The following is a 22,188-nucleotide window of genomic DNA, read 5'->3' as shown; positions in this document are numbered from 1 at the left end:
GCTGCATTAGTTTGGCTTGGCAAAGGCAAAGCCGGTATCGTGTGTAGCTTTAGGCCCCTCTGCAGAGCAAGCCATGCTTCTATTAATCAGTGCGTGTAACTGCCATAAGAATACATGCAGTAGAACAAAGCGCCCTGTCTGTATAGAGACCTGCTAACAGTGGCCAGACATGATCTCACATCATGCTCAGAAACCTGAGAAGGAGACCACCCCAGGAACTTTTTTTCCTCTCTGTCCCGTGTCCTCCCTCTTCTTTATCTCTTCCCCATATCTCTGATCTGTTCATCTTTCCATCTTTGTTTTTTCCTGCTGCTCCTTTACACTCACCTGCCTGAGACACACACACGCACATAAACTCACACACACTTTTTATACTTGTTCTGGTTGTTTCTGCTTTCCTTATTCTTTTTGCTCTCCCTTTCTCTTTTTCTGACCTTCCCTAATCTAAGGATCATTATTTGGTTTGACCACCTCCCATTATTAAGTGGTATTTTAAGTTGGAAAAACCCCCCATCTTCTCCACATAGTGAACAAGAGCACTGCGTTTTATTTTCTTTACATTTGCACCAATTTATCTACAGTGTGACTTATGTGTTGATGAGTACTGATGCTTGTAAACTGCAAGTAAAAGCCTTACAGATGAGTCCACAGCGTAGGAATGTGAAGATAATCCAGCGCAGACAGTGCAGGCGCCCCATCTGAACATCCTCTCGCTTGGCTGGGAGTGGGGCTCTTTTGGCAGGAAGCGTATATCAAAGTTCAGGATTTATTGATGCTGGGCGATGAGCCCTTTGCTCTGTGTTTCTCTTTTACTGCCTTTTCTGTGACCTGAACCTCTAGTTCCAGTCTCAGGTCTTTCACACACACTCTCTGATCTTTTTGACATCTTCAAGGGGTCAGTATGAAGTTTTGGCCTTGGCAGGGCGTACCATTAGCGTGTGACTGGGACTTGTGGTGCTAGAGGCTGCTGACAGGCTGGCACTGGGTCCTGAGATGGCTCAGGGCCAGTCCAGAGGTTAAGTGTTGTGAGACTGTTTCTTGGTTTCCAGTGCTGTGCCGCCTGTTGGCTTCAGTCATGTCATTTGTCAAACGTGAAGCCATTGATTGAAAGAGGTTATCCTGAGTTTATGTTTTATTTTGTGCTACACTAAAATGAAGCTTCACCCCCCTCCAGTTCTGGCATTTGTTTGTGGCTTTCTTTGAGTAAAAAAACAGCAAATCTGAAGTACTGCATTTCAAAATTCATCCCAAGTCAAAGCGTCAGTGTCAGTATCCATTGTAAACATGCCCGTGAGCCCACCATAGGCCGCAAGTAATAGTTAAAGGAATGTATAGTAAACATCAGCCAACCATGATTTGCAGCAGAGGTTCTTTTTTAGTTTGTACTCCCTCACCCCGATCCCCACAGTAATTTACCAGCATTCTTGACGTGAAGTCGGTCGTATGAAATGAGCACAGTACTTTCAACTAATTGCTAGAGTCCCCAGTTATTTACAAGATTTACACATCATCGATGACCTAAAAGTGAATGCTGGTTTAACTCCAATCCTCCTTTGCCTCTCAGTCTCAGGCATATTGTGTGAACCAAACGCCGTCATTTATGGACGTCTTGATATGGAGAAAAACATCCAAATCCTCTATAAAACACTGAATTTTCTCATTATCTTGCATTCCTGTGCTGAACTTATTTGACAGCAGTGTGTGAGGTTTTGTTTTCATCCTCCTTCACTCCTAGATTTTATCAGCTTAATGGAGGTGCTCAGGTATGTGGCTTTGATCTGTCTTTGGAAAGTTTTCACATTGGCTCCACTTTAACAGCAAGTTGCTATTCCCATAATGCACTGCTGGCTTGGCGCTACTGCTGCTACATGCTGTATGTGTTGCTGCTTTCAGGCTGAAATCCAAAAAGTACAGAAAATCTGTGCGGACTCTGATATGTCTTTAGAGCTGTGTATGGTATATTCCAATATATAAAATGGGTTGTCTGCTACCTTAGATCATGAATTTTGCATAGTGCTAAAAAAGATTGAGAATGCTACTATCAAGGATTTGTTTTTTCCATTTAATTTTTCTATTTCTAATTAGTCGAGTATGATTAGTGCATGGTTACTGTGGCCTGTGGCCTTCTTTTAATGACTCAACTCCTCTGACATCAAAGGGCTTTGTGTGGGGGAAACTGTAAGGTAATGATCTGCATGCTATGCCCCTTACCACATGCACTCTACATGCTCTCATAGGCACATACACCCTGTAGGTTGTGCTATGATAAACTATATACTAGGTAAGATATCAGTGTTACCCTGTCCTTCACTCTTCTTTCTACCCTCAGTTCACTCTGTTTGATGGTGAGTGCCCACAACATTCATTGTTTCTAAAGACCCGAAGAGAGAGAGAAAGGCAGAAACCTCATTTGCTCCCACTAAGATGCCAGATTATGTCTCTCATTTGAGTCACAATGGCTTATTTTCAGAGTGTAGCGAAGCCACAATTCAGTTGGTTCATTACCATCCTTTGTCCTGCAGGAGAGCTAAATGGGGCAATAGCAGACATGCTAGAAGTACGCTGAATTTCACAGAGACGAGACGATAAAATGTCTGCTACGTGGGTCTTTACAGCCATTTTCACTCGTGATTTACCTCCGTCTCTTTTTAAATTTAAACATCATTGTGTGTCTTGAGTTGGCTGCAGAACACTAATTTGAATTCACAATTGCAAATGGGGAAAAAAACCCACAAATCCAGCCAACAAAAACACAATGGTCTTTTTTGCTGGTGCAAAGCTGCTTGGTTGCATTAACCAAATGCAGTGAAATGCGTTGAAATGTTTATGGGATCCATGCCAGTAGTCATAATATCCGTCGTGATGGATCATTTGTACCTCTAATGTCCTTGGTTCAATCCTCCCCCCTGCTTTTCTCAGATTTTACTGCCTCTCTTTATTACCAGCTATCAAATAAAGGCTAAAATACCAGGGGATATTCAGATTTTACATCTGAATTCACAAGGAGCTCAGCTTTGGTGTAGAGAAGCTGTTATCAAACCACAATTCTGGTGTCTTTCTCTTCTCTTTACTGCTCTCCTCTGACCCCACCTCACTTTTCCACAGTTCTCTTGTCCCCTCTCTCCTCCCTTCTTCTCTCTTCCATCCTCCATTCCCTCCTTTTTTTCTCTCACATGTGGAAAGCATTATGTCCTGTCTGGTGGAGAGGGAGAGCAAACATCCCAGGCCGAGGCTGAGAGCCTCTCGGGTAGGTGTAGGGGTGGTGGGGAGGCTGTTGGGATATGCGTGGCGGTGACTCTCTCTCTCTTGGCCCCAGTGCTGTTTGGACAAAAGGGGGTCTTGTTATTTCAGAACCACAGCACCCGATAGCTGACAGGCTTCACCCTCCCACCACATTGGACTGGACGAGCGAGGGAGAGGGAGATAAAGAAAGGCCCAGTTAGAGGTCTTTGCTCTCCAGTATTTCATGTGAATAATATCTATACCATCTGTAGATGTGAGTTAAAAGCACGTATAGGTCTCTCTTTGTCCCTTTTAGAGAGCTGAGTACAGTATGACAGCGGTGCTACGGCTCTTTCTCTTTTTTTAACCTTTCTTTAGAGCACTGTCACTTTTGAGTTTTCAGGTTTGTTAATTAAATAAATCTGACAAGCAACAAAAATAAAACGTTTGAAGTTGTTGGATTCAGCGTTAAAATATGTGGAACCAGTCAAATGAAATGCAATCCCAGTTGTACAGAATAGGACTGCAGCAGTAAGTTGAGTAATCAGCTGATTGAAAGGAATAAAAAACTCTTAAATAATCTAATCATTTAAGGTATTTTCATGCAAAAATGTGAAACCTTTGATCATTCCAGGTTTTAAAATGTGTGAATTTGCTTCATGGTCTCTTAGTAAACTGTGTATTTTTTGGTTTTTGACTGTTGATTACAGGAAAAACACATTTATTAATGTCGCCTTGTGGTGTAAGATGTTGCGGTGGACATTTTTCACTGGTTTCTTATGTTTTATAGAAAATGATTTGTCAGATTAATCCATAATGAAAATAATTGTCGTTGAAGTCTGGAGCCAGAATTTCGTACCGAAACCATACAGCTGCTGAACAGATCTTTCTGCTGAATGTTTGTGTTTGTATCAGGACTCATCTGTTAGACATCTGTATCAGAGGTGGGCTCTTTATACTTCACACCATCAGGGAATATTTCCAAAAAATTTGAAGTACATTTCATAGTCCAGGTCTCTTTCTGCTTTTTCTGGCAGCTAGATCAATATGTTGTTGCTCTCAGTTAAGTGAAATAACGCATACAGTGTTACAAGTGGAAAATGTGCACGTTACCACTCGTCTGTAAATGGCATACCTCGTCAAGAAGGCGTCAAACCATTTTGGGTGATGACTCTTTATACGAAATAGAATTCAGTAGAACAGCCGTTATCTGTTGCTGTTTTGTAAGTTGCTCCACATTGAAAAGCCATCATATGTGGTCAGTGTGACACAAGCCTTGGACTTGTCAGATGTTGAAAAGATTCCCAGAGTTCACTTTATGTCTCAAATCTGGATACCAGGACAGCCGGCTCAAACCACCACCACGCCCTCAGTGCTTGGATCAGGGCCCACTAAATTGCAACGTGCTTGGTTATATTTTTGTAACTTTTTAAAAAATTTCAGGCAACTCACAGATGTGGCACGACTTTCCTGCAAAGCCCACTGTTGGGAAGCGGTGTGGGCACAGCAGGTGTTCATAATCCCACATCAGATTCTGATACAGACTATCCATTTGTTGTACTTTGTTTCCCAGTGTTACTTTGACTGAAATCAGCGGATCAGTATCTTAGCAGTTGCAGTGTGGGAGGGAGACATGGATGTGCTGACATTCAGTGTTTCTGTGAAGCACCCTGTGCAGCCTGGGATATAGAGTGTGCCATAGAAAACAACACTGAACTGTTTTATCCATTACAGTTTAAAGGCACATTGCTATGACAACCAAGTTATGTTTTTATGAAGATGTGAGGATCATTTCTGCATGTGGCAGCAATCCCCTCTGTTTGTGCCACTTTTTCAAGCACGCACAAACGTCCACAAGCACACACATGCACGCACAGAGGATTGAAAGGGGAACACAGTAAATCAGAGCTATCCATGGAGTTCCAAGCCTTTGACTAGCAGGCTGCACGCATGCATGCACTCCCCACATTAACACAGTGTGTGGGCCGGGGATCTGGAGACATTGCCTCAGGTTGTCCGTTAGTTAGATTCAAGCAAATTTAATTGACCCCCAGCACCCTCTAAATGCAGCAGCAAGCAGTTGGCAGACAGCTAGTCGTTTAATTAGCGAACCTATTCCACTGCGTTGAAATGGAGATGCACTTAATTAGCGAGGGTTTGGTTTCTCTGTGGCCATTATAGCGACATTTAGAGATCCATGTTTGACATGTCTCTTCCTGCACAAACCCCTTCTTTTTTCTTCTTCTTTACAGTGCTGTGGCCTTAACCTTGATGAGTTTAGATTCATTCCCTAGTCGCTGAAGCCTGCTTTGGACATTCAGGATTTGCCTGCCATGTGTTGTAGATTTGTATGACATAAAGTCATACAAATGTTGAGGAGTGCAGCTTCAAAATTCTGTTGTTCTCACTGGTGGTAAACAGTCGAGTGATGCAATAGTTTAAGTGTGATCAATCTCCTTTTCAAAAGTTGTAACCTTGATTAAGGTTAACCACTGATTAAAAGAGAGCCACGCTTTCATCCAACTTCCTTCTGACTGAAGTGAAGAGAAATTTAAGTCTATAGAGCCTCTGTGTTTGAGCCCAGTGAAGAAATTCACCAGAGGTGGAATTGCATCTGTTATCTGGTTTCTAACTGTGCTGAGGTTGTGTTGTGCATAGTTATAATTGATAGGAAACACAGCGAAGCCTTTCAAAGCATTTCTGTGGTTAGTTCACCAGGTTTATCCCCACAGACAAATGAATGAATACAAATGCGCTTTTCTTCTGTGGTTCTGGTCTGTGTGTTATGGAGCTGTAAACTGCAGGTGCAATTATTTCAGACTTTTTGTGTTCTATTGCGAAAATACAAAAACTGTGCTCGCTCCCTCTCCCTCTCCCTCTCCCTCTCCCTCTCCCTCTCCTTCTCTCTCTCTCTCTCTCTCTCTCTCTCTCTCTCTCTCGCTTCTCCACTCCCAGGTGTCTGTTTCCTGACTCTGCTTTGTAGTGTTTGGGAAAAAATGGAGAGGGGAGGGCGAGGTTGGGGATGGAGCCATGGCAAAGAGTCTAGGAAAAAAATAGAAACTCCAAACAACACACATGCACATCAGAGGAGAAGCTCTGATGCTGCATCCCCGGCTCCAGTTCTTTGTTGTGCAATGAGCGGAGAGTTGGCTGGGGGCGGGGAGGGAGGGAGGGAGGGAGGGAGAGAGAGAGGAGAAGCCAAGGGGGGGGATAAAGCAGTGAAGGAAGGAGGGAGCTGAGCTGTATACCAGCAGCATGGAGGAAGCAGCAGTTACTCTCCCTTGGGCTTTTGGCTTTTATCTGTCAGTTGTATGGAAACCAATCTCTCAGGCCTTACAGCTCCAAAAAACATCTACACTGCCGCCTGCTGTGTGTGTGTGTGTGTGTGTGTGTGTGTGTGTGTGTGTGTGTGTGTGTGTGTGTGTGTGTGTGTGTGTGTGTGTGTGTGTGTGTGTGTGTGTGTGTGTGTGTGTGTGTGTGTGTGTGTGTGTGTGTGTGTGTGTGTGTGCGCGCGCGCGCGTGCTTGTGTGTGAGAGACGTTCACATTCATAGAAGTTTCCTCCTGTCAGAAGCCTGCAGTGACAGCAGTCGGTGAGCTCCACGTATGTACGTTTGTGCATGTGTGTCTATGCAGAGCCCACATTCACAGACTGCACATGGGCACATAGACACTTTGACTTGCTCACACACACACACACACACACACACGCTGACACTTTCGAGATGTGCCCCACCCAAGTGATCTTCCCGTTTTGCCCTCCAGTGTGTTCACAGATAAACCTTGGACCACTGATCAACAAGCCCTAAAGATGGGATTAATGTGTGTGTGTGTGTGTGTGTGTGTGTGTGTGTGTGTGTGTGTGTGTGTGTGTGTGTGTGTGTGTGTGTGTGTGTGTGTGTGTGTGTGTGTGTGTGTGTGTGTGTGTGTGTGTGTGTGTGTGCTCTCCAGTCCAGTTCCAGATTAGTGTGGTTTCTGGCTCCACTCTGGCCTTTAAAGATGGGGGAGTTGCTAATAGGTGTTTTCCCTATTCAGCCCTTCCACTGCAGTTGGCCCCAACTTCCTGTCTCGCTCTTTCCTGCCTTCCTTTTTCCTTCTCTTCCTCACTCTCTTCTTCACTTCTGCACAGACGGCTCCATCTTTCCCTCACTTCTCTCTTACTCCCTCTCCATGCCTAGATCTGTGTGTTTTCCCCAAAAAACATACATGACTGACTCTCAGAGTCTCCGCCTTTGGCCTGGTATCCTCTGTCTGCATTTTATTCTCTGACCCACTAAGAACAAAAGAGGCTCTTTAAAGGAGAAGAGCCTCTTGGGGTAGTTTATGGCATCCCCAAGAGAGCCTGACAGAGGAGCTGAAGAGGTAGACCCAATTAAATGGATGCTGTATACATGGAGGGTTCCCATGGTCTAACTATTGAAATAAGCCGCTATAACAGGGGAGGACTGGGGGCCAAGACAGAATGACAAATGATGAAGGATGAGTGCGGTTTTGCCTGGGACACATCAACAATATGTCCTAAAGCCCATGATGGATGCTAATGCTTGACAGGATTGCAAATGTTTTCATGTTTTGTGTAGATCTGCTCAATCTTAATCCTCTTCTTTTGCTGTAGTTGAGAGGGGAGCAGGTTAAATCAGAAGTCTGGATTAAGCCAACAAGCCAGTATCATCATAACAAATAGAGGACTGAAACAACACAGGTTCTGGAATCTGTCTCTGTAACTGGTTGAGCTTCCACTCGGGTTTAGTCGTTCATGTGAACCAGTTGTCAGTGATGAGGATTAACCCCAAAGTGGATGGATTTAAACACTGGCCTAATGAGACAAAGGCTGCTGCTCTGTGATCAATGGACAGGAGTTTGAATGCATTTCTTGTGAGCTGAGCGTTGTTGAGAGCTGCCTATTTGGATCCAGAGTCTGTTAAATGTTCCCGTTTGGTTTCTTTACAGCAAACAAATGTTGTGTTGACATTTGTTTACCCATCAGGACCCGTTCACTGCGTACACTTGAGGTCTAACGGAACATGTCGAGTGCACTCCTCTCCTCACAAAAAAATTGTAGATTTTTTAAAAGTATTTGAAATTCAATATTGTTTACACAGCCTGCCCTCACCAGAGAAAGTGACTGGACAGGTGCACTGTGCAAGCCGCTCGTTTTAATCCGTGTTTACGTCAATTGTTGGGCAGTGACGTCTAGTTGCCATAGTGATAATGACAGGAGCAGTGGAAGACGTTGGGTGACGTAGTATAAAGAGCAAGAAAGTCCCTATTTGCATGAAGGTGGTGTGGATGGGTCAAACAGCAGGACTTTGGTACTCTGCAACGATCGTAATTGTCGTTTTGAGAGTCACTGCAAATCGATCGTGGCATGTGTTCACCACCTGCAGGTCAGCGGAATAGTGCCCCTGCGTCTCCAAGTCCACAGGGAACCTTTAAGGTGCTCCCTGTGACTGCGTTGCATTGCATTGGACAGAAAACACGTTTTGGACCTTCTATGAAGAGCTGGGCTGACTTGTTTGGAGCTTTGGTTCATTAGTCATCCAAATGGATCGCTACTGTATGTGCAGTCGACATGTTATTGCTGCAAAATGATTTTATTCCACAGCTTGACAAATGAGGCAAAGTGTTCATGCAGTTGCTGTTCGAGATGGAGTGTCTTCAGGAAAATGTGGTTGCTTCCCGCTGCTCACACGTTAGACGCTATACAGATGTTAGTATGTTATACGTTGGGTTCTGTCTCTATTTCTAATGCTGTTGTGGGATTTCTTTATAGTTTTTTTCTAAACAACACTGAAACACAGAATGCTCAGATCTCTCCTAAAAACGTGCTGTCTGTCCTCCCAGCAGTGTGCTGGACATCCACTGGATAATTAAGTGTTGATTTTTCTCATCCTCTGGTGTCTCATGTTTATTTCTTCTGTACTGCCCAGCCTTGTAAGGTGTCTGGGGAAGTGTGAGTGCACCCCCTGACACTGCGTGCTTGTCTGTGTGTAGCTCTGTGCTGGTGTGTATGGGACTGTGTGCGTTTCAGTGTTTGATTATGGGTCAGGGGAGGCCACGGGCCCACGGTGGCCTAGGCGGCCTCAGGCCTCTCAGGTTTCAGAGCTGAGCATTCCTCGCTGGCTGCTACATAGCTGTGAAAACCGCAAAGCAGCTCCAACAACAAACACTCGAGGCACTGGGGGAAAGACAGCTAACCTGTGGCTAATCAACAACAGCAGTTTTCTCTCTCTGCACGATTTGTTGCCAGTTTTTCAGATTTGCTGGCTTAATGGAAACAAAGTATTTCTCCATTCCAGTGCCTAGATATCCCCTCATTGTCCCTCTCTTGTGTTGGTGTCGTGTTTTGAGAGCACATGCTTCCTGCTCAGTAGTGGAAGCTCTGTTTGTGTGTGCTTGTTCCTGTTTATTTGACAGTCCTACATCTTTCTCTTTTTTTTCCCCACTCAGAAGGGTGTGGAACAGTAGTCTGGGCTTGGTTTTGCACTTTGTAAATAACTCAGTAGTGAAATATGCAGCTGTGTGTGTGTGTGTGTGTGTGTGTGTGTGTGTGTGTGTGTGTGTGTGTGTGTGTGTGTGTGTGTGTGTGTGTGTGTGTGTGTGTGTGTGTGTGTGTGTGTGTGTGTGTGTGTGTATTTGTAATAATAACATAATGAAACTGTTTGTATAGCCCTTGTGTGTTGGTCTCATGCCACTGTAAAAAGAAAGAAAAGTGCTCAAAAACAGTCATGAGGAGAGCTGCTGACTCCATTTAGACAAACAGGATTAAAACTGAGCTCTTTGTTGAAGTTCTGATGAAGACACATTGGCAGTCGGCAGTATTTGTGCTCATGCCAAACTGCAATTATAGGCCAAATCGGACATAATTGAATTTTCAGAAATTACATTTGATACTTTATCAAGAGTCTTAGCTGAATGGCCTAATTATGGCCCAGAAGGGCGCATTGTGAGGAGATCTAGTATAGTTTCTGTATAGCTGCATTGTATTTTTCAGTCACTGCCTGACTTTTGATCTCTGTTTGTTTACATTTCCTTTTATTCTATGAAGGTGTCTTCCAATTAGAGCTACAGTTATTAGGCAATTAATCAACTACTTCATTGACAGGACATTGATTGTCAGCTTTTTTTATAATCAAGTGATCAAGAATTTCTTGCATTAATGGAACCTAAATATCTTTGTGTTTTCTGCTGTTGGTCAAACGCAAGATCATGAAATTGCGACATGTTTTCCATGATTTTGTATGTTTTATAGACCAAAGGATTAATCCATTAGTAATTGGCAAATGAATGGATAATGAAATAATCAGTAATTACTAGCCCTGCTTTCAAATTGTGCCATTAAAATGCTTTTCTTTGCAAGAGCTGGTGCAAAAAAAAGGTATATTTTAGGCATCCTGGTAATGTCAGGTTCTCCTGATGTTCAGCAGCTACAGTGTCTTTAAGGAACTGCTCACCTTTCCCTTTAACTGTGTGAAACCACTGTTGCTTTGTTTTGTTATGCTTTGCAAAGATCCGTTGAAAGGTGTTGAAGTGCAGCCAAGGCTCGACAATAACAGTCTATAGTGAATCCGCTCCAGGTTCGTTGTGATGTGGTGCATTCTGGGTAATTGGTGTCCTCTGGAATGTGTCTTACAAAAGGTGCGGACAGGCAGCAGGAAATGGTTGCAGTGTGGAACCAGGTAATTTAAGGCTTTGTGTGCAGAGGGGTGGCTTACAGTGAAACACCTGCCTGCCTACCTGCTGCCTCAACACAAACATTAGTTTTAGTCTGTTTGTAGCTGCCACACAGTGCTGCTGCCTGTGTTTGGAAAGTGTGCGTGTGTGTGTGTCAGGAAGTAAGAAAGAGAATGTTTAGCTGATGGGACCCAGGAGACTATCTGAATGGTGTGTGTGTGTGTGTGTGTGTGTGTGTGTGTGTGTGTGTGTGTGTGTGTGTGTGTGTGTGTGTGTGTGTGTGTGTGTGTGTGTGTGTGTGTGTGTGTGTGTGTGTGTGTGTGTGTGTGTGTGTGTGTGTGTGTGTGTGTGTGCGTGTGTGTGTGTAAGCGCCAGCTCTTAAAACGTTTTTCTGTTAGCGTGTGTTCAGGCTGAGGTCACACCAGGACTCATTCTCTCCATGCCTTAATGTGGCGTTCTGCTTCCTATCCACTTAACAATATAAATCAGGGACTATTAAAATGTTTCGGTCTGGAAGGTGAAGGGGGAAACTCAACATCAGCTCGTGATTCAGGCTCATGAAAACCTTCATTTTGTGTTGTGGCTGACCTCCAGATTCAGACAGGTGACGCATTTTCCTCCCCGACCTCGCAGCTGATGTGAATGACAGAACCGTACTGTCTGGGTCTATGGGTTGGTTGTTTTGGCAGATCACCAGGTTTATCTTTCTCTCTGGACCAGTAATAAAATGGCTCCAGATGCACCTGTCTGAGCAGAGAAATCCATCACTGCGAATGTTAAGTCTGCTGCCTCACTCTAGACTCAAGAAGGTAACTTGGAAGGCAGTGAAGGCAGGTTGGGTGTTAATTAGCTGTCTTCACAAAATATTTTGTCAGGCACTGCCACAATGCAACACCACCCACAACACCAGCCACCTGTAAATACATCACTGAAGCAATCAGCCGCTTAGTTTATATCTCATCTGCCACGATGTTGTAAATTATATATGACTGGCCTCTGTTTAAAAAATTTTAACTTGGAGAAGCACAGGTGTGGCTAACGACATTAATGATGCTTTCATCGCATTCAGACGTGCCAGTGAGCCTGTGAGCCAGAATACACAATACTAAGGCCCTGCCACTGCCATTAGAAAGGAAGTTTTGTTTCAGTATTACACTTGGCTCAGTTTATTCAGTAGTAATATTCGCTGAATTCTTTGAACTCTGGATTTTCTCCTCAGAGTGAATGTGCTGGTTTAGTGAAACAGGCTGGACTGTGACCTGGATGGCTGAGAGTGCTCACAGATATGTCTCAGTTTTAAACGTGAAAATGTGTAACTCTGAAACCAGGGGCTAACATGGGCATACATGAATGTAGATTGTGTAGACAAGGTTGGCACCATCCCTTCCTTTACTTGTTATTACCCTGGCAGAAATTCATCAAATGTGATGGGCCAAAGATGTTGATTTACATCACAGTGGAACAGGTTAAAGGTGTCTATTGCTGGTTTTGTTTGCTTGTAGATGTTCAGCTTTGTAACAGTCAGGCCAGGACAAGATATCATCAGCTGTTGTGGTGCGGCCTCTGGAAGCAGTGCTTTTACTTGATTGGTTATTTGATGAATATGCATGATTTTCCTCATATGCTGCTGAACAAAATAAGTCAGGCTTATCAGATACATCAGTGTATATAATATCATTGCTCAAGAAATGGCCATAAAAGAACTCAACATAATAAAGCCTCAATAAAGAACAAGATAAGATTATGAGGAAAAAAATGTGTAAATAATATGTGAAGAATGAGAATCTGCCGCATTTATTTCCAGCTTTTGGTGCTTTGTGATAGCCATAAACACTGATCTTGAGCTGCACTCAAACTTCAACACCCAGCCCCTGTGGCAACTTCATTATAGCTACTTAATTGGCAAGAATGGCACGCAGCCTCTAAATGGTTTCACTGGATTTCATAAATGTGAGGAAGTGCAGTGGTGGCACCAAATGTAAAAAGGTGTGAGCGCTTGAAGTATTCGTTAACCTTGTAATAATAATGCAATAGTTAGATGACTCCCACAGGGAAAAAGTTCTTTTGCAGTCATCTTTTTGACGCTTTGATAACAAAGGGCTCTGCTCAACAACACCTGAAACCAAAATCTATCTCTATGAAGGAACTCTGCCAATACTTTTCCTCAGGTGATGGTTTTCAGTTATTGGATCTGAATCTCCTGCATTCCTCCTGATCTGACCTCACTGTCTCTGCCTCCTCTCTCTCTGTCTCCCCACAGAGGATTTTCAACTCGTTTGTGTACACCGAGAAGACATCAAACGGAGAGACAGAAGTGCAGCAGGTGAGTAACAAAGGCTTCTCCTTTCCTCTGTGTGTGCGTGCCTGTTTGTGCATGCATGCGTCATGGCTGGTGTGTGTTCACTGCTGCTGAATTGAACAGAACACGACCACAGACACACTCACATGTACACTCGCCATCAGAGGGAAACGGGGGTTTATTAAAATTCTACGGCTGCTGTCTCATTGGCTTTGAAGTCCTGTCTGTTTTTCCACTTGTCTGTGGGCTGTCTTTCTCTCTCTGCTCACAGTGTGAGTGCAGAGCTGCAGGCAGACAGAATAAGACGCCCAGAAGGAGAGAATTTTTGAGAAATTGGGAGATTTGTTTCATATGACCTTAAAACCATAAGTCAAAACGTCTGCGTGCCATTTTGGTCCTAGGTCAGGAAAACTATGCTTAGAATTTCTGGCGTCCGGTGTGAAGTCAAACGTGATTGTGTGCATGCAAGTATGTGTGTGTTTGTACTCGTGCGTAGGGGATCTTGGAAGAGTGACAGTAAACACCAGACTGGTAAACAGCCACCAGCAAGAACAGACAGGCTGATGTTTGTTTGCATTTCCCTGTGTTTCTGTGTGTGCACTAGTGTATCCATCGGTGTCACTGCATGCCTGTGATTTCTATAGTATCTCTCACCTTGCAGTTGTTTACTGTGGGCAGCTCAAATCGGCCATAAAGCTGTGCTGTTGTACAAGAGATAGCATACACCCCCTCGTGTTTCCAGGCATTGGAGAGTCATGGTAATCATAACCTGTTGTGTGGGTCTCCATCTTTGTTTGGAATAGGCCAAGGCCAAAAGCTTTTCCTTTCACAGCAACGTGAGCTGCACTACTGAGTCCTAGGTTTTGGATTGGTATCCAGTGGATTTGGTGCATGTTAATAAGCACCAGTCCCAGAGCAGCGCTGCCTTTGACTCATGCCGGGTCCACGTTGGAATAGTATAACCTTTTTATGTCCGTGGCCAGCTCATAGAGTGCCCATACATTGGAGCTGCAACCCTTCAGAAGCAGACGCCAACTAATTCAGATGACAGCTCTGGCACAGTTGGCTCATGTTCTCTCTGGGCAGAGGGGCTGTGTCCATGAGCCAGAGTTGAGGCTCAATTAGGAGTGCATCTGCTGGGGAAGAAAGGGCCGGGAGAGAGGGCAAGGGGCTACAGAGAGGAGCCACTGGTTCCTCCTCTGGAAATGCATTATTCAGAGAGACACGCAGACATCTGTCTCTCTCCAATGACACCAGCCCTCCCTCTCTCTGTCTCTGTGTCGAGTCTGCTCCGGTCTCTTCTGTCAGTCTGTGGATTTATTCTGCTTGTTTAACTCGTTGACGTGTGCTGTCAGAGTGAAGCTACTGGCTGCCAGTGTTTCCATGCTGGTCCACCATTCAAAGGCATGCAATGATGTGTGTAAGCGATGGGTTGTTCAACAAAGTGATATGGTTGTTTGACAGTTGCCCCTTCTAGAGCTACTGGAAGCTACAATGAAGAGTTGAAAGTAGATCAGGCTTTATTCAGCCGATACAGCCCATTTAAAAAAAAAAAGACTGGATAATTGGACCCCAGGACTGATTAACACAAGATGTACTTGACAAATAAGAAAAATGAAACTGCTCTCTTGGGCACTACACTCCTGTCAGAGAATTTGAGTCTCAGTGAGGCCTGACACCAAGGTGTCCTCATGGTGCATAGAGGAAAAAGTGCAGGACAAAGCTACAAATAAATTGCCTCGTGCACGACAAACCTTGGAGAAGAAAAGGCAAGCCATGCTGATCTGTGGTCATTCACTGGATAATGAATTATAACACGAATACACATGCTCACTTGTACAGTATATGCACACTTCAACAGCTGTGGGCTGATGTGAGCGACACTCTTAATACTGAAAAGTCAGCCAGTTCAGCTAAGTTTATTAAAGATGCACCCACATTCAGCGTTGACAGAGTGATATTAAGACACAGTTCAGTGTGGAACTTCTCCAGCTTTGTGTGTTGGAGTGTAGCGGCTGTCAGCAGCAGCCCAGCTACACTCAGCCTTCAGACGGTGACATTTAAGAAATGGAAGGAAAAGGACATCCAGAAATGGTTCCATTCAAGTGAAAAGGGAGATTTTGATTATTTCACAGTTTTTTTCAATTTCACACTGCTGATATGTTGTGTTTGGCATTTCATTGGTTTACTGCGTTAATGAAAACAAACAATCCACAGCCCCAGCTTGATATTAAAAAAACAGTTAAACTGTTATCTAGCTGCAATAATTCATCGTTCATAATACACATTTTTGAAAACTGCTCAGTTCCTTTCATGTCAGCATCACTATGCTGTTCCACTTATATCATGCTTTTATTCTTCCAAAGTAACTGATGCTGCTTTTCATAACAGAGCTGTGAGCAGGAGGCTCTTCCATTTTTGTGTTACACGCATTTCCTCACTTTATCAAATCATGCTCAGTAGAGGCATCAGTGCCAGCAGAGCAAACAAGCTCGGCAGTGTGGAAGTTTAACAAACCTTTTTGACTCTTATTGGAAGCAACATGTCCAATTCTCACACCAGAAAAATGCACTAATTCAATAATGCAATCAGTCCATCCAAGGAGAAGCAAGTGCATGCTTTACTGGGCCAGTCACTTGCCTGCTCACAGTTTTAGTTATCAACTAGTGTCCCTCTCATGCTTAACCCTGCACTAACCTCATTCCTGCACTCTAAAGTCAGCCTTGGTCCTGCCAGAATCACTGCTGCCAGTGACTGTGGTTGGAGGCCGGCTGGCAAACCTCAAATCTCCCAGCACAAGATTTCAGGGTGCACCCATTCCACTCACTCCCGTTCTGCGGCTGAACCAACCCCACTGGGTGCTACAAACCCTAAAAGCTGGTTGGACGGGTCAGAGAGCGGAGAGAGGAGCCCTGTGTTTTGGAGAGTGTGGTTAATCTGCAGAGTGCAGGTTTGCTTTGGCTGCGCTGTGGCAGACTGTAACTGAAGCTTTAACTTGCAGGGCTCGAAGTTTCTGGTTTCTCTTAAGTCACTCTGTTAAAAGTCGGGTCTTACTTTCTCCTTCTGTCTCTCTCCCCCCAGCTATGGAAACACTCCCCAGCTGAACACTGGCCCATTTTCCCCCTTTTAATACAAAGTCCACTGCAGCTAATTGCCATGCTGCCATACATGGACTGTACTGTGTGCGTGCGTGTGATGGAGTGCGTTTCTGTGTTAAACTTTATGTGTGTGTGTGTGTGTGTGTGTGTGTGTGTGTGTGTGTGTGTGTGTGTGTGTGTGTGTGTATGTGTGTGTATGTGTGTGTATGTGTGTGTGTGTGTGTGTGTTCCTTGTGGTGGAGTGCGAGTAATTGTGGGCTGTGCCTCCGGCCCCTGTTAAACCCCTAATAGGAATAGCGGCAGTCTGATTAGGTGTACAAGCGGTCAGTGGGTCGTGGTACATTTCCCTGTTTCTGGCTTGAATCACAGCCCTTTTGTAGGCAGCGGTAATTATGGGATGTGAACAAAGGGAGTCCAGTTACTGTGGAAATAAGCCTTTTTTTCTGTATTCAGCAGGACTGAGTAGGTAACTTACAATAGCTTGGGAGAGTATTCAGACCACTGCCCTTTATATAATTTTTTGTGTTTCTGTTGCCATCAGTGCACAAATATATCCTCATTTTTTGGGATATTTTTAATCTGAAAAAGGAAAAAACTCCACTTACTTGTCGTGTCAAATTCACTTGAGTGGTCATGATTGGACCAGCTCACATTATACAGTTTTACCTTTTGATTTGCTTACGTAGCAAATAATTTTCAAAAGTCAAAAAAAAAAAAAAAGTTTTTATCAGAACAACTATTGAACTATTGAGACGCGAATTCGCCCCTGTTACTACCTCCGCTGCCGGCTTAAAGACGGATCAACAGTGCCCCATTCTGTGTTCATATGTTTTACACAGAAATGACATGGTGGAATAATGGCGCCATATTGCTGCCTTAAACAGGCTGTGTAATAGGGTATAGAGTGTATAGCGTGCACAGGACTAAAAGTAAAACATATTACACAGAACACAGAACAGTTGGCTCAACAGTAAATTAGGTTATTTAAAATGTTGTTAGCCACCCACAGCTAGCCATAATTGCTAGCTTGGTTAGCAATAAAATGATCACAGAAAAACTAAATTAGCTAATCAGCAATCACAAATAAGCTTTCATAAAAGGAGTGTCCACAGAAAGTGTTCTAACAAGGGCATTTGGGGAGGTGATAAAAGGTGCTCGTCCAAATTTGTTTGGTCACAAATCTGACAAAATGGTGGATCTGACAACGTCCTTAGTGGTTGCTTCTAGCAACGCAATGTTCATCTGAAACTATGGTCCGTCCAGTATTCTATACTATGCACTACATACTCGCTTTTTGTGTAAATATATAATAATATGTGTCTTGACCCTCCTTGGAGCTGCATCACCATGGTAACCTGTGCTAACCAACCTCACCTTGTTTTTGCAATAATCCCTTATCTAACAGCAATCATAAAAATAACAATAATCATATAATACATCCTCGATGTGCATGCATTGAGAAGATATTTAAGAACTGTGAGCCACAGACCAACTTGTTGTGGATCTAAATGATTCCAGATTGCATTGTGGGATATTTGTGTTTGCATACTGAAACATGCTAAATAGTATGCACCTCACGTTTAGTTCATACTATGATTGCACCCCCAGAAAAATCCAGTTTACATTTTCCAGAACTTTAATGCATCTGTAAATCTGCACATCAAGGCATCACAACCATGTGCTCACTGCATCGCAGTTCTTAAAGATTTCACAGATTTTAGATGACGAGGTAATCCAAAAGTAACTGCAGGTGATTAGCTCTTTAACAGATCATGAGTAAACCAGTGGATCATGAGACAGCTTTGAAGTTGAGAGAATAATCTGGAACAGATTACACGCATGTGATGGTTAAGTGGATGCGAGTTCCCCCCAGTTCCCCCTTTCAGCACATTCTGATGGAAGAAAGCGAGAGCAGGAACCTGTTGTGAAGAGCTGGTGGTGTGCTGGTTATTAATGTCCCCCAGGAGGCTGCTGCAGCGCTGCTTATTAGTTTCCCCAAAAGAGCTGGAACCCCATTTTGAAAGAGCACAGTGAGATGTGAGCTCAACCAGAGCCCAGTCCTTCAGAGGGAGAAAGACAAAGTATAATGTATGCATGTCCAGGGGCCCACATTAAGGGCCCCATTAAAAACTAATTGAATTGGCTGTTGTGCCTTTGTTTAGAAACACTCATTTTCTCCATCCTGCTTCCTGGTTTTCATGCATCTTAAAGGTAAATTATGCCATAAACAGAATTAGCAAATTCACCCGGAGCTAGCAGGGACCTTCTATGTGATTTTTGAAATATGTATAAATGCACTGAACACGTTAGCAAGTGGCAGAACCAGTTGCATTCACATAAAAGCAGGAATTCTATGACCTAAAAACAGTTTGATGGAATTGTTCTTTTCCACAAATATTTACAGCGCCTCCACCCCCAGCCGTCACTGTGCGCTGACCCTGGGTTGTGTTTTCGGGTGGATTTTCTTATCAAAGCATGAAGGGTGAGCTGTTAGGACATGGAGAGTGTTTTTATTCTGCAGCCTCAGACATCCGTCATTCAGCTCTTCTTTTAACAGTGATGGATTTCACACTTAATGCAGCCTGAGGTGTGGGCATCTTTGATATTGCTCAGCTTCATTTGTGGTTATTGAATTGTGTGTATGTGTGTGCTGAATGTGAGTCAAGCTCACAGTGGTTACATTTCTGACAGCAACGCGTGCTTCACCTGCACTAGGATGCAAATCTAGTGTTACCATAAGATCCATCTCGTCATTGTTGCTGAAAGACGGCTAAATTTAGAAGTTAGCTGCTGTATTTATATTCAAAACACAAGACTGAGAAGAAGACAAAGGTCGCAGGCAAAGGAAGCTTGTTTGGGAACAAAGCAGCAACAAGATAGAAGCAATAAAATAAACTGAGACTTCTAAAAGAAAAAGTAATGGGTGAGCAAAACAGAACCTTATTGATTCAGCAGCAAATAAAATACAGTGAAGACAAAAGGCAGGAAGAGCTTTTATATTATGAGACAAGAGCAGATCCAAGTCGAGTTTCTGTATTCAGTTGGAATGAGTCAACAGGGGAGGGGGGCGGAAAGAACAAGTGAATGAAAATAAAGCGTTCTGGTCCCCAGAAAGACAGTTAAACACACAGCTTAAGTATTTAAACACTGCGATAAACACCAAGTGTTTGTGTGTATGACAGTGATGTGTCCTCGTGGAAGCGACTGGTGATGTTGTGGTTTTTCACTGTGATATAATTTATTCAACAATGTAACTGAGTAACCTTTTCCAAAAAATCTGAAATCTTAAACTTAAAGAAAGACTTCCTGTGCATAATTCATAGGCCAGTGGTGTGTGTTTGTGGTATTTTTGTGTCACCGGGGGGTGACACTCCTCCCACAAACGTGTCATTAATTTGCACTGCTTTCATGGGATCCCAATGCTGAATGAGCAGTGACAGTAGAAAGAGACAAAGTATCGGCAGTATTGATCTGAATGTGTGTGTGCGTGCATACTCGTCTTGATGTGATACTTGTGATCTTTTGGCTCCTGTTTTTTTGGCAGGTTTTAGGCAGACTGGGGGCTGAATAACATCCCATCTTGCCTGGTTTCTTGATCAGTCTTGCAGATGTGAAAATGATAGTGAGCGATAAATTCAGGCGTCACCTCTAATCATTGTCTGTGTTTGTGTCTCCCTCGCGCAGCTGGCCAAAAAGATCCGGGAAAAGTTTAACCGCTACCTGGATGTGGTGAACAGGAACAAACAGGTGGTGGAGGCGTCGTACACCGCTCACCTCACCTCTCCACTCACCGCGATACAGGACTGCTGCTCCATACCTGCATCTATGATGGAGTGAGTGACACATTTTCTCTCATAACACACAAACGTCTCTGCAGGGGGTTCTCTCTCTGTCTGGAAACCCACCTCCCACTGTTAGCACCTGCACTCAGCTCTCTATACATTGCTGTATGCTTCAACTATGCACACAAATCCGTGTCTGTCCTTTGTTTAAACATGTTTTGATCACCGCTGGATTACATCATGTAATTCACAGCCCTGAGCAGTGCTGGCACGCTCTGATATTTGGCAGCATTTTTACAACTCTACCCTGATTTCAGAAACTATTCAAGCAGTTAGTAGTTGTGCCAGTTTTTGCTTTGCTGCTGTGTACCTTCACATTAAAAAGTTTTATGGCACTTGGAGCCCGGGAAGGCTGGGAGATATCAGCCTTTTGTGTGGAATGGAGTTTTCCGGAGCCTGGTTTGGTGCCAGTGTTTGTATCATATTCACTAGATTTTTGCTTTCTTCTTAAAATTTCAAACCTTTTGCAACACAAACGCCAATGTTATTAAAGATGATATGACACAAAATTTAATTGCGGTATCTTATTTTCATTGTATTTCTTATAAAACATAAAGATGTGAACAGGGTGCCCACATGATAAAAGTGTTTCAGAGTTTAAAATTGCCCGATCGTATGCAGACCCAGCTTTTCAGCCAATCACCAACTCCAGCAGGCAAAAACACAGTTCAAAGCCGAGCTCAGAGAGAGAGGGAGCTGCTTTCAGTTCTAATCTACAGAGCAGCAGCTGTCTCTACCCCTCACCCTCCACACACCCCCTCTCTCCATTTCTGTCTATCTCCCTCCCATTTATCAGCCGATGTAACCAGTTATTGCTCTCTGAAGTTTTCGCACTGCAGACTTCACAGGCTGCAAGGTCACCTGTCTTTTCTTCAGCCGTGCAGAGAGGAGGCTGCCGGCGACCTGTAGCCCGAACATGCTCATGACACACTGCACACACCCTCAGCATGCAAACATGTTGTATTTATGTCCTGACGTGCGCTCTAAACACAGGTCTGTAAGTCTGGATTTACGGCTTTGAGAGACAGTTTGAGGCAGAAAAGATGATATCAGACTCAGGTCAGAGGGATGGAATGATGCAGGGGGAGTCAGGGGGATGGTGGAGGGATGGACATACCAAACCGAAGTCTAACAGATCCCTGAACTTGAAAGGATCTTCCTCACTTTCATTTTTTGGGTTTATGCAGGATCGAAAGATGCTTGAAGGAGCAGTATGTAGAACAGTTTCTCTTCCTGAACACTCTGCATCAGGGAAGCTGGCTGAGGAACCGAGCAGTCCTTTGGTTAGCTTAGGTTCTGATGTGATCCTACTGCATGTCTAAAACTGCTAAGAACTGTAGATTTTGACTGTGAAGAAATGTGGTCTGCAGATGTTTTTAGGGAAAATAAATATTGGCTGATATAGAATTATCTGATTTTTGTATCTCCCAAATGTGAATATTGGTATTAGCCTTAAAAAGAAGAAAGACAGAAGAAGAGAAGCTAGACAGAAACAGGTTGAACAGGATCTGTGACAGGGTCAGGGTGGGATTTCAGCTCACTGTAGTTCAGTGCAGTGTCCTTCATTAGTCTCTGGCATCAGCTGCTTCTGGGGGTCCCAGTCAGGTCAGCCGGTTTGAGAAGGATCAGGTGGTTCACAGGGTGTCCATGTCTGTTAGCCGTCAAGCTAGCAGGCTATCATTTCACAGGGAGGCCACAGAGGGCAGTGCTTAGCGCCCAATGGTATGCTTTAATCACCGCACGGTCTCAACGGCAGGCTGTACCTGAAAATAGCCAATGTGTGTGACTCATAGAGTTGGTGTGTGTGCATGTGTGTTTGTATGTTTATGTTTTTCCCATGCATTCTCCAGATGCTCATTTCAACAGCTCTGCTGCTATGCAGTTGTAAAAGCGAGAAGTGTGCTGAGGAGAAGCCCAGTTGGCATTTAACGGTCTCATTTCACCAGAAGAGATAAGCTGCAAACGGACTGTGCCAGGAAAATGCTATTCATATGATCCGCAGGTCTTTTAAGAGGAAAACAAACAACTGTCTCACCAAAATAGAAGAAGAGGAAG

The 22,188-nt window shown here is 43.8% G+C and overlaps 1 protein-coding gene across 1 annotated transcript in view; it reads left to right on the top strand.

The window, feature by feature from the left end:
- Positions 1-22,188, top strand: part of cachd1 (cache domain containing 1) — an 82,742-nt gene that overhangs the window by 19,203 nt on the left and 41,351 nt on the right. Inside the window, exons 2-3 of the mRNA XM_070961455.1 lie at positions 13,155-13,217; positions 19,976-20,124. Of these exons, the coding sequence (XP_070817556.1) occupies positions 13,155-13,217; positions 19,976-20,124 (212 nt within the window). The remainder of the gene's footprint in view (positions 1-13,154; positions 13,218-19,975; positions 20,125-22,188) is intronic.

This window comes from Chaetodon trifascialis, chromosome 4, assembly GCF_039877785.1.
Source record: "Chaetodon trifascialis isolate fChaTrf1 chromosome 4, fChaTrf1.hap1, whole genome shotgun sequence".
NCBI classification, from domain to species: Eukaryota; Metazoa; Chordata; class Actinopteri; order Chaetodontiformes; family Chaetodontidae; genus Chaetodon; species Chaetodon trifascialis.
This window is presented reverse-complemented; position numbering and strand designations above follow the sequence as displayed.